The sequence below is a fragment of the Carassius auratus genome, chromosome 7 (genome assembly GCF_003368295.1).
Source record: "Carassius auratus strain Wakin chromosome 7, ASM336829v1, whole genome shotgun sequence".
Lineage (NCBI taxonomy): Eukaryota > Metazoa > Chordata > Actinopteri > Cypriniformes > Cyprinidae > Carassius > Carassius auratus.
In genome coordinates, this window is record NC_039249.1 from 10,025,038 (window position 1) to 10,036,232 (window position 11,195).

The 11,195-nt window shown below is 37.2% G+C and overlaps 2 protein-coding genes across 3 annotated transcripts; one reads left to right on the plus strand and one right to left on the minus strand.

The window, feature by feature from the left end:
- Nucleotides 1-179: 179 nt before the first annotated feature.
- rgp1 (GP1 homolog, RAB6A GEF complex partner 1) lies at nucleotides 180-4,841 on the plus strand. 2 transcript variants are annotated; one of them, XM_026267174.1, is made up of 9 exons: nucleotides 180-198; nucleotides 948-1,063; nucleotides 1,160-1,293; nucleotides 2,515-2,598; nucleotides 2,939-3,088; nucleotides 3,268-3,414; nucleotides 3,555-3,682; nucleotides 3,877-4,054; nucleotides 4,255-4,841. In XM_026267174.1, exons 2-9 carry the CDS (start codon nucleotides 948-950, stop codon nucleotides 4,476-4,478), a joined length of 1,161 nt encoding a protein of 386 aa, XP_026122959.1. In that variant the 5' UTR covers nucleotides 180-198; the 3' UTR covers nucleotides 4,479-4,841. The 2 variants fall into 2 exon arrangements, with proteins under 2 accessions (XP_026122959.1, XP_026122958.1); XM_026267173.1 differs by lacking the exon at nucleotides 180-198 and adding an exon at nucleotides 359-504.
- Nucleotides 4,842-5,189: 348 nt separating this feature from the next.
- On the minus strand, nucleotides 5,190-6,568 carry msmp1 (microseminoprotein, prostate associated 1). Its single transcript, XM_026267192.1, has 3 exons — nucleotides 6,454-6,568; nucleotides 6,257-6,365; nucleotides 5,190-5,856 (listed from the first exon to the last, which is right to left on the minus strand). The coding sequence occupies exons 1-3, from the start codon at nucleotides 6,557-6,559 to the stop codon at nucleotides 5,691-5,693; spliced, it is 381 nt and encodes a 126-aa protein (XP_026122977.1). The 5' UTR covers nucleotides 6,560-6,568; the 3' UTR covers nucleotides 5,190-5,690.
- Between the last annotated feature and the right edge of the window lie 4,627 nt (nucleotides 6,569-11,195).

Below are 11,195 nucleotides of genomic sequence, written 5' to 3' on the forward strand. Positions count from 1 at the left end.
TATTATAATTTTTATCCATAAAGTTTTTACTGGTAGCTTCGGAATTTTTGTTTTTGTTTGTTTATTTTTTGGACTGATTGGCAAACAAATCGTTCAAACAGTATACATCTTGAACTGATTCATTGAAATGAACTGACTCATAAGAACGATTTGTTCACGACTTGCACTGCACATCACTATACCGGAGTTAAGACAAAGGTTTTACATCCTATACTTTCTCGTGACATGTTTCACTGAGTAAATCAAATAATTATGCATAAAGAAGATTTTTTTTTTAAAGTCTAGTTCTATGTCATGGAAGCTTTTGCTTTTGTGTTTATGAATGTAGCTTGAACAACGTTTGGAAAAAACTCAGGGAAACCTTATAATGGCCAAAACAAATCTCCAATTGTTATGTTTTTAAGGAAGCTGGAGCGTCACCGGCTACACTTTTCTTTAACTTTTGTTGTTAGGAAAACGACATAAAAAAAATCGACGGGAATAAATAAAAGAAACAACTTCGAGGTATCGTAAAGGGAACAAATAAAATAATGTTAGGAGTTCCTGCTAGTGTTGTAAACATTCATCGCTGTGCACGACGCCAGCTCTTTAAATCGAGATGTACGCTGCTCTGTAGCTACAGTCAAGCTCTGCATATATTTTGTGTCAGAGGCAGAATCATTAGGAAAGGCTTGTTTGGTTAACGTTACATGTGCTGCTGTTTAAAAATATGAGCACAAGCTCATATATAAATCTCTCAAAATTAATATATTCTCCACAGTGCATAACCTACTCTCAACCCTGTCAAAAACATCTTAAACAAGTCTGCGCTGGTTTGCTGGCCTTAACTGGTCTCCTAGTTTGGAAACCCCTCTAAAACCAATAAAGCAACTTAAAACCATCCCAGAAAACCATCTTAAGTCAAGTAATATCCAGTACCTTGCATATAACCTTTCTGTTTTTCTCAGATGATTGAGGTGGTGGCTTCAATGGCACGAGGGCCTGTGTTTTTGGCCGGGGAGGTTTTAGAGTGTCTTATAACCTTCACAAATCCTATATCACATCTGTCTACATCTGCCAGCAGGTAAAGAAGACTGTATTCAGAAAAGGCACTGAGTTGCTTTTTGACATGGATATGTATGTGCTGTCAGTTGTGATTGAGTCTGTTCAACTTCCGCAGTGAGATGTTGGCCTGGGCCAGTGCTCAGATCCACTGCCAGTTCCATGCCAGCGAGAGTCGTGTGGCTTTACCCACTCAGGGCACCAAGCAAGACGTCCAAGCAGAGAGCGACACCGTACTAATACCAAGCAAAGGTGAAAATGAGCAGCTAATATCAGACTTGTTTTACTTAATTTATATTATTGCATCAAGGATAAAGCAAATCAAATGAAGATCAGTTTTTTCTTTTATTGCCACATTTAAAATTGTGTGGTTTGTATGTCAGGTCACCTTTATTTATATTTATCACTTTGTGCAAAAGACATTGTTTCAAAGCAGTTTCACAGTATTAGACAGAAAAAAACTGAATCAAGGATGCAAACTACTTCAATTAAATTTCCCTTAATACCAAATTCTGCTGTAAGGCAGCTGTAGCAGCTTCAGTCAGTTCAGTGCTTGTTTAGTGTAATTTAATAACTTTGTAATATCCATCAATCAATATTCTTCCATTGTTCATCAATAATGAATAAAGTTCAGTTCAGTGATAAGTAGCTCTACTGAAGACAATGGTAAGGTTATTCAACACTGCAACATTTGCCAGTTAGGAGCCAGTTCAATTCAGCTTTATATCCGCTCTACAGAAGTATAGTGTCAGCTCAATTCAGTTCATGTTTTGTGTCTGTTTTGTGTCTGTAGAACTGCTCAGAACAGTGAGCAAAGTCAGAACAGAAACTACTTTTGAGAATGAAACGTTCTACAGTTTGAGAAAATACTGTACTAAAAGCAAATGTTCAGGTTGTGGAAACCGGAAATAGTTCTATTGATGAGGATGCTGTGCTTACCTTAAGCAAAAATACAGTTATGTAATATTACAATAACTTTATACTTTAAAATATTTAAAAATATATCAAAGGTTATACAGCATGAACTACTTTACTTCACCAGAAAGTATGTAAAAACATGCTGGACAGAATAATGACCAAATACAATCTGCCATACTCACATTGTCAATTGGGGAAAATGCAGAGTTTAACAAGTGCAGAGTCATTTGAGTCAGAAACCCTATACATTTCAAGAAACCGCTGATGATTGCTAACATATCACATGAAGATCAAGCAGTGTAATGATTTCAGCTGATCACAGACCTCCTTATGATCTCTCTATTAGTTTGGTGTTGAAATGTGCCTTTCTTTTCAGAGTAAAAGCCAAATATTTTAAGTCTATCAGAAGGTGTGCTTGTGATGAGGATTAGATGTTCATTTCAGCTTTGTTAATTTATCCATCTTTCTGTAATCTCAGATTTATTCCCAGAAAAAATTTAGAGCAGGGATTTAGAGGAGAGATTTCACAATTTCCTTGTTTCTTCATTGGTCCAGGTGAAAGAGGGCAGTGTGTGCTGGACACACCACCAAAGATCTTGTTCTGTGACCTTCGCTTGGATCCCGGAGAGAGCAAGACTTGTAAGAAGCTGAAAATAAACCAGAAACGGATGCAGTCACGGTCAACTTTTTGTGCTTGTGTTGTTTACATCGTTTATGCCCTCACAACATCAGTAATAAGAAGTGAACCCCTTAAAACAATTCCTCATGACCCAGATAATGTTGATATGGTGGTGAAAACTGGTTCATGGCTCAAAACCAACAGTCAGCTGGCCAAAGTTCAGCTGTTCAGTCATGTAATTGCACATTATGCCTGGCTAATGTCATTCTGAACTACAGGAGACAGCCACATGTTAAACAAATCTCTTCCAGGTTTTGTTCAGCTGAGACTGCCAGTTAATAATGTTTTCCCCTTGTTCAGATTCCTACAGTGAGGTTGTGCCCACTGATGGTCCACCTAGTTTCCGGGGTCAGGCAGTGAAGTACGTGTATAAGCTCACGATTGGCTGCCAGCGAGTCAACTCACCCATCAAGTTACTGCGAGTCCCTTTCAGAGTTTTAGTGCTTCATGGTAGGTTTTTTTCCTCCCTGTTAGTATTGTCCATGCAAATCTGAGGCTAATTATCAGCAAGCTGCATTAGAGATGCATTAATCAATTTCCACATGCATTTTTATTTTTACATCTAAAGAAATGTGTAATCTTTTTAGAAAATGTGTGAATACTTGAATGTTAAATAAAATATTTTGTAGGCATGCCAGAGCCTCCGTTTCCCCAAGATGAGGAAGTGGCTCCCTCAAACCCCTTTCTGGAGGAGGAGGAAGGAAGCAGGAGAGATACAAGACCACTAGAAAGAGCTCTGGACATGCTGATGATCTCCACCTCGCGACGGTGCCCATGTGCGTGAGTGAATGTGGGAAGGCTTGTGTCTTTGAAGGAATGTGTGTGTGTCATTCATCTATCTCTTATGTTGCGGTCCTCTGTTTAGATTTGAATTCTGTGTCAGTTGTGATCACATGCACATGCATTTTCTTCACAGATATGTTCAACATCACAAACGTGCGGGGAAAGGTGGCTAAGTTCTGCATCTTTAAGACTGTGTACAGGCTTGGGGAAGATATTATTGGCACCTTTACATTCTCAGAAGGGGATATTCCATGTTTACAGGTATGGTATATAGTACAGGTCAGAGGTTTGGGGACAGTATGTTTTTTTTTTTAATGCATTACTCCAGGCTTCAGTGTCACATGATCCTTCAGAAATCATTTAAATATGCTGATTTGGAGAGCAAATATTTTAATATCTTATTGACCCCAATTAGTGCTGCTGTAGTGTTCATGTGTATTTTTATATCTGCTCAGTATTCAGTAAGTCTACAAAGTGAGGAGGAGGTCCAAGAGCATTACCAGAGACGTCCCGGCCAGGCTGTCAGTGTCACTGGTCATGGCCGACATCTAGAGTCCTGCTTGCACACAGCCTCCAGCCATTTCTCTCTCCCTGTACCCCTCAATGTCACACCAGGATTCACCACAGATATAGGTTAGAAATCCTTCACGCATAAAAAGTTGTATGTTGAAGTAAAAAAAAAGTTAAGCTTTTGGTTGACTTATTGGTTTATTTCCAGTTAGCTTGAGCCTGAAGTTTTAAATCTGTTATGAAATATATGTGAGTAAAGGAAATAAGTGACCATTTTCTGATAAGGCAACATTCTCATTCAATGATTCTATTCTCTTCCCCAGTGACGTTAAGATGGCGTCTGCATTTTGAGTTCGTCACAGCGCGGGAGCCAGTGGAGGCCCCGGTGGTTCTGCAGAATCAGTCAGAAGTCACAGTATGGACGGGGGCCGAGCATGTGGATGTGGACACCTTCAGTTGGGACCTTCCAATCAAAGTGCTTCCCACAAACCCCACGCTAGCTTCATATGTTTCACAGTTCACAGGGACGAACAGCATCAACATTTGAGTTGTGTTGGTGTTTGTGCTGGGAGATCATAAAACTAACGAGTTGTGGTTGTGAGATGTCCTGTTAGCAGTCTATTTTAAATTCAAATTCTCTCTATATTGAGAGTTGTTTTATTGGTTTTTATCTTTTACCGTGCAATGAGATTACAATTCTTTATTTAAGCTACTTCACATTTCAGCCTTGATGAAATTACTGCTTTACCTCCTGTAATGTAAAGATTTCTGTATTTATAGTCTATATTTCATTTGTATGCTTCAAACTATAATGACAGATGGTTTCTATTGTATTTCATTTCTCTGTAACAAGCTATTTTGTTCCATTTCTCTATATTCAACCCATAACTGATTAAAACCGTTATTGAGAGGTTTGATTTTTGGTGGTTTGATTTCTGAAACGGTTGTACCATCTGTTATAAACTGAGTTTATAAACTTGATTAGTACAATAGGTATAAATGGGGGAAAAGAACTACAGTTTCAGTTTACATCTTGATTTTGTGTTTATTAGCATTTTAAATTATAGTACAGTCCTTTATTAATTTGTAATAATCATTTGTTCATTTGAATATGTTTATTTCATCCTGTGGCCCTCTTGGAAGTTCACTGAAGCCCCTGAGAACCACCTTTACTATTGTAGTTTTTTTTTTTAATTAAGAGAATGAGAGGATTTTTCTAAACATATTTATTAGTGTAAACGAAAATATGACACAGACAATTACATATAACACATTTATTATCAAATCAAAATATGGCTTGTCTCATAAAGAGTTTTTGTTGTTGTTACAACTAGTTAACGGAATACACTTAATTTTGCTCTCTGAACTTAATTAAAAATATCTTGGCTATTTAAGCAATGAACTGTAAAAGAGATAACAGGCCATACAGTGCTAATATTTTGGGTTATAGTGATGTGATAATAGCATGGTAGAATAAGCACAAATTAATATACAAAATGCATAACATTCCATACAAATATAAAACTTCTCATCTGTCTTTCCAGTACATTGTTCAAATGCAAAACTCAAAAAACTGCTTTCCTCTTCTACATGCTATACGTCAAACCACATCCTATTTTCCTTTAGACTGAGAACTTAAATGGTAATGGTTATGCTTTGAGAATACAAGTGCTATAGAAGTAATATTGCATCTCACGCAATAGTGAGACAGATGTTAGCTGACAGGCAGGTGAATTGTGGATTGAAGACTTCCTCCATGCTAACCTAGTTTCATGTTGAGTGCTCCATGTCTTGGATCAATATTGTTCTCTTCTCCGGGAATGCAGCGCTGGCGGGGATCAGAGGTCATCACCAGTGTGACCTGGCAAGTCAGAGATTCAACCCGAACTTCACACCAGGGAGGAAAGTCCACAGGCCGATGCACACTGTAATCAAGCGATTGATTGAAATATAAATTAAAATTAACTACATTGTGTGAAGGAACGAGTGCATTTGCCAAAATAAGGGGTTTTCACAGCAATGCTGCAGAAGAATATAAGAACTTTCAGTGAACAGTTCTTAAAGGAACTATGTATAATAAACATTTTATTAATCTAAAGAAGCTTTTTATATTATAATTATACAATTGTGCAATGGAAAGGTTCTATGGTTTCTTAAAAGTCCTTCATGGAAGCATCACTACCAATCAAAAACCTTTATATTCAAGAGTTTAATTTCAGTTTCAGTGTACCAAAATATAACAGAAAAATCTCCAGATTCCCATTCATTGGGTTCTTTTCTTTGTTATCCAACAGAGAAATTAATGCAAGATGTTACGAATCTTACGTTTCACAGCATCCCACTCCCACAGGGTGCAGGCAGGTGCACTGCACACAGCCCTGCTCCATCCAGCTCTCTCCCATAGAGTACTGCTTCCCATCATACTCACACAGAGCTGTGAAAAGAGACATCAAACACACTGAAGATCAAGTCCTGTAAATGCCTGATCAAGAGTAAATATGAGACGGGACACCTGGTCTCACCTTGAGAGTTGAAGTGGCACTCCATTGGTGCTGCTGAACATTTCATCCACACCAAAGAGGCCATGAAGATCATCATCATCACACCATGGGATGCCTTGGGATCCATTTGAGTTGTTTGATCGCCCTCTGAATTGTTCTCTCTCCTCTTTCGCACCTCCATTTATACCCCCTTGCGTTCACGGGGACGGGTGTGAGGAGTGGTTTACCCCCTACCTGAGGTGTGTTTCTGGCGTGGGGGCAGGTTAGTTTGGGGGTGTGCAGAGGAAAAAGCTGTGGCTTGGCACCACTTGCTCTTTCTCTCCGGTGATTGCCATTCTCCGCTCCACTGGGCATGACCTTGAAAAACTATAGAAATTCTGACACATCCTGGGATGACTAAGAGAGGTGGGGAAGAGAGCTGGAGAGCAAGAAAAAGCAAAAGGTTGACGCGAGACAGCATGCTGAACAAATACGGATAACACGAGTTGCCAATTAAAGATAACAGGCCTTGATAAAAAAGGCCTGATTTCACCTAATTTGATGATGCTGAGATAAAAAGTATTAATCTTTCCATCATGCCCAGTCCCCCCCCCCCCAAATCATAAAAATGTATGTAAATCTAAAATGCGATTAAGCCAAAAAAAACTAACAAACAAATGAAAACAACAATAACCAGAAAATAACAATAAATTACCACTCTAGTATGTCTTGTAATATCTGTGCATGCAAAGGTTCTGCGGAATCCTTTTACTCAATATTCTCGGGTTCTGGAACTGCTAAATCACATCACATTTACTTTTTTGGAAGTCGGGCCTTTATCAAACCTACAATTAAGCAAGCTGTTTGTGCCAGGCTGGGGAGAAAAGTATGTAATAATGTAAATAGTGTGGGAAATTACGTTTTTCGAACCACCAACATAAGAGCATTTTCTAGTACATCCCCCGAAACAGAATCAAGACTTTGTAAAATAGCTTAATAGGACCCCTTTAATTGTGCAGAAATAATGCTGAAGTTCAACTACTGATTGTGCTAAAGTGGAACTATTAAAAGTATACTTCAGGTATACTTTAAATATCTTGCATTTAAAGACTGATATTATTCTCTCATTAACTCATCCGAAATGACATTAAAACACATTTAGGCTTAATATTAAGAAATGTGCATTGTGCACAAGTAGTATTCAAAATAAAGTTGAATTATAATTTTTATATCAGAATGTCTCAAGTGATATGTCAGTAAATATGTTGATAGATTTGAAATACAAAATTCTGGCATGAATCTCTAGATGGCGCAGTCCAATAGGTCTAACTCAGTCTGACATAATGACATCATTACCACATGGCACAGCTGACTGGTTCTCTCTTGTATCAGTAGCCAATGAGCTCACTGCTCAACATTCAAAAATATGACTAGTGCTTGCCGTAGCAGTTGCAGCTTGCGTCAGAAATCCTCCTCCTTCCCCAGCTCCACCTGTATAGATCTGCTACAGGGTGATTCATGTATGCTTTATGGGGGTTATTTCAAGTTATATGTGCAGCAGCAGTATTTTTTACATGCTCACAGCAGCATGTTGTGGATGTATTGGCTGTAACAAGTCTCTGTACCCGCTCTGCCACAGCAGCAGTGTAGCAGATCTATTCTGCCAAGACCAAACACATTAACATTGTCATGTACATTACCATGCTAAACTATCTGAGTTTTCATGACAGAACTATACTTAGTATAAAATAAATATATTTTAAATACATTATTTTTTTATATGGCAGTTTTCATCTGGGTTGTAGTGGGTGCATCTGATAAGATAACATTATTTTTTTTGGTCAGATGTCAGCTGGTGGTTCTCAACATCCCTAAATAGTTACTAGGTGATCTTGAAACACATAAACACAGGCTTCCATCACAACTGTCTTCAGGTTCCTGTGACCCTAGTCTACTTCTTTGGACTGAACTCATGCTGATGATGTCATGGTGACTTCACTTGGATCTGGTCCAGCTGAAGATGTTCATGAGCAAGAGGAAGCTCATAAAGGCAAAATTGGACTTTTATTGCCCTACTGCTGCAGGTGTGTTTGTTTATGACCAGAGAAGATGAAGATGTATTTCTGAACTGTTTTTTTGTTGTTAAGCAAGGATCCCAGGTAGGTGTCGAGTGTGAGGGATAAGGCTTTGAGCGGATGCCGAGAAGGTAACGCTCTTTGAGCCAGAACCAAACATTACATACTCGTTTGCACATTAGCTCATCTCTCGTCATCTTTGCTATCAAGATGGAAAAATTTGCGATAGAAGAAACAGGCGTTTTCCAAGGAGGCCCTGGGGTACCACAAAGTCTGTTTGTAGCATTCACGCCTGTGTCACCCCACAGTAGTCTGAAAGGTGTTGAAAGCTCCTCCCTGTGTACTGCATGTTGTACTACTGCTCTATGGCACTGACTAGCGCCTCAGTTTGGACAAAGTGACTCACAGTCTCTCTTCTGCTCTGGCCATGCATTCTGACCAAACGTTAGAACTGGTGTCGTATTTAAACATTTCCACCTCATAGGACATGATTTGTGTCCAATAGGAGCAGAAAATGTGCCAAAAGTCCATCGGGCAGAAGTTCACAATTTGTGGTTGTCAATTAATCTTTGGTCATTGTTGTTAAATGGAAGAAGTAACTAAAAGTGCGGTTATGAATAAGTCTATTCAACAGGTACACTTGATTTTTGGCAGCACATTTTCTGATTTAATGGTAAACCTTAGGTAACCTATCCCACTGTTTCCCAACCTGTGTCTTATGTAGCCAATCTGTAATAAAGTTCTAGGAAAAGATTATTTACCCAGAACAGAGTTTTAGGAAATACGTAAGAGAGTTTTATTTCTGAGAAAATGACTGAAATATGAACAAAGATGGGTTACATGTGTCATCCACAAAAATGGGGAAAACATATTATTTTGTGTGTTTTTTTTTAAGGAACAATTTTTAAAAAAGTAATAATAATTATCTGAATTCATTAACATGTTCAATCAAATTTATTTCTTTAGCACATTTAAAAATAATACTTTGTTGAAAAATTACACTGCTAAAAGTTCCAGCACTTTTGTTGTTACACATTTAAAATGTCACCTTTAAAAATTAAAAATTCCCCTGCTTTACAAGTACCACTCTTTGGTAATCAATGATGAAAGCACATTCACTCTATGACAGCAGATGGCGCTACACTGCAGAAAATACAGCGCTTACCCTGGAAACCCCATAAATAAAGCAACTGCACTACTTTCTAAAAAAAAAAAATTAAATAATTGTAATTAGCCATTCAGATTTGTGTATTCACTATGATGTTCATCACTTAAGTATTTAGACTATTAAGCTATTTATTTTAAAACTTTTTTTAATCATTTTAATCTGGGGTATAACATGCCCTAGATATTGTTTGAAAGTGTTTTGATTTTTTATTGTTAATTCACACTTTAAATTAGGCTTCAATAGTTAACATTAGTTAATTAATTAGTTATCATAAACTGCCAATGAAAGATTCTTCTGAAGATTCATTAATCTTAGGTAATCCAATTTTTAATAACATGTTGTTAAAATCTAAAGTTGCAACTGTATTATTTTTAACAAAGATGAATAACTTATGTAGCATAAGTAGCTATTGCTCTTTGTAAATGTTACTGCATTAACTAAGGTTTATTGTTAGTTGTTTATTGTAACCTTTTTGATCTCTGTTTTGGTTAGGGAGTTAGGTTAAAATATTGTACTTTTATTTTATTTTATTTTGATTAGGGTTTAGGAAAGAGGTTTTAAAATAAAGAAGTTTGGTTTATTATTTTGGCCTGGTCAACTCCTGAAGGAAATTCCCTATTTATTTATTTTGATTGTTGTATTTTTGTTTGGTTCCATTAAAAACCCTCAAAAGAATCCCTGCTTAATATTTCTCTTTTCAAGTTGTGTCTGTTATCCCTAGACAGGGCGTAACAGTAACTAATGAGGTCTTATTGTAAAGTGATACCTATGGTTCTTTATAGTTCTTTTGCACTTGAGTCTGTGTAAAACGTTTAACTTTATATATATATATATATATATATATATATATATATATATATATATATATATATATATATATATATATATATATATATATATATATATATATAAAACACACACACACACACACAAATAGGTCCTTCAGGGGGTTCTTTGGAGTTTTTAAGGTCCTTTATATCACCAATGCAATATAAATAACCTCTTAAGTCCCTGTATAGTTCTCTAACTCTATCTTAGTCTTTTAGTTGGGGAAACGGTTAAAAATGAAATCAAAATAAAGTGTATTTCCTGAAGATAATGTGGCTCTAAACCGTTTTGCCCCCAAGGCCCCCTATTCCAGGGACCTCACATGAAACTGTTTGACCTCAGAAAAGCATAAAAGTGATTCAAAACAGCTTTTGCCATTGAAATAAATTCCCATTCATCATAGCAAACACATGAGTTACATATCTAAAATGTAAGGAGAAGAATGGGGCTCCTCTTATGGTTCTACATACAGTAACACTATTTGACTAACTGTAAAGCACCTTTAAAGATAGAAGCTATATAGCACGCACGTGAAGTGGTTCCCCATCATTACAAGCCAAAGAACCCCTTTTAGTGCTATTTAGCTGCAAACATTTAATCCATCATATAAGCAATTATTGATGGACCATAAGCAATTCCTGGATATACAAGTTCAGGCCTGGTAAGGTCTAGCCATTGGAAACCTTCATCATCCCAAGTGTGCAGCTGCCCTT

Coding starts and splice junctions, on each gene's coding strand:
- rgp1 (XM_026267174.1), top strand. CDS start 948: ATGATTGAGGTGGTGGCTTCAATGGCACGAGGGCCTGTGTTTTTGGCC. Junction 3,415..3,554: donor CACCTCGCGACGGTGCCCAT/GTGCGTGAGTGA, acceptor TTTTCTTCACAG/ATATGTTCAACATCACAAAC. Junction 3,683..3,876: donor GGGATATTCCATGTTTACAG/GTATGGTATATA, acceptor ATATCTGCTCAG/TATTCAGTAAGTCTACAAAG.
- msmp1 (XM_026267192.1), bottom strand. CDS start 6,559: ATGGATCCCAAGGCATCCCATGGTGTGATGATGATGATCTTCATGGCC. Junction 6,366..6,453: donor GTGCCACTTCAACTCTCAAG/GTGAGACCAGGT, acceptor CTCTTTTCACAG/CTCTGTGTGAGTATGATGGG. Junction 5,857..6,256: donor GGAGTGGGATGCTGTGAAAC/GTAAGATTCGTA, acceptor GCTTGATTACAG/TGTGCATCGGCCTGTGGACT.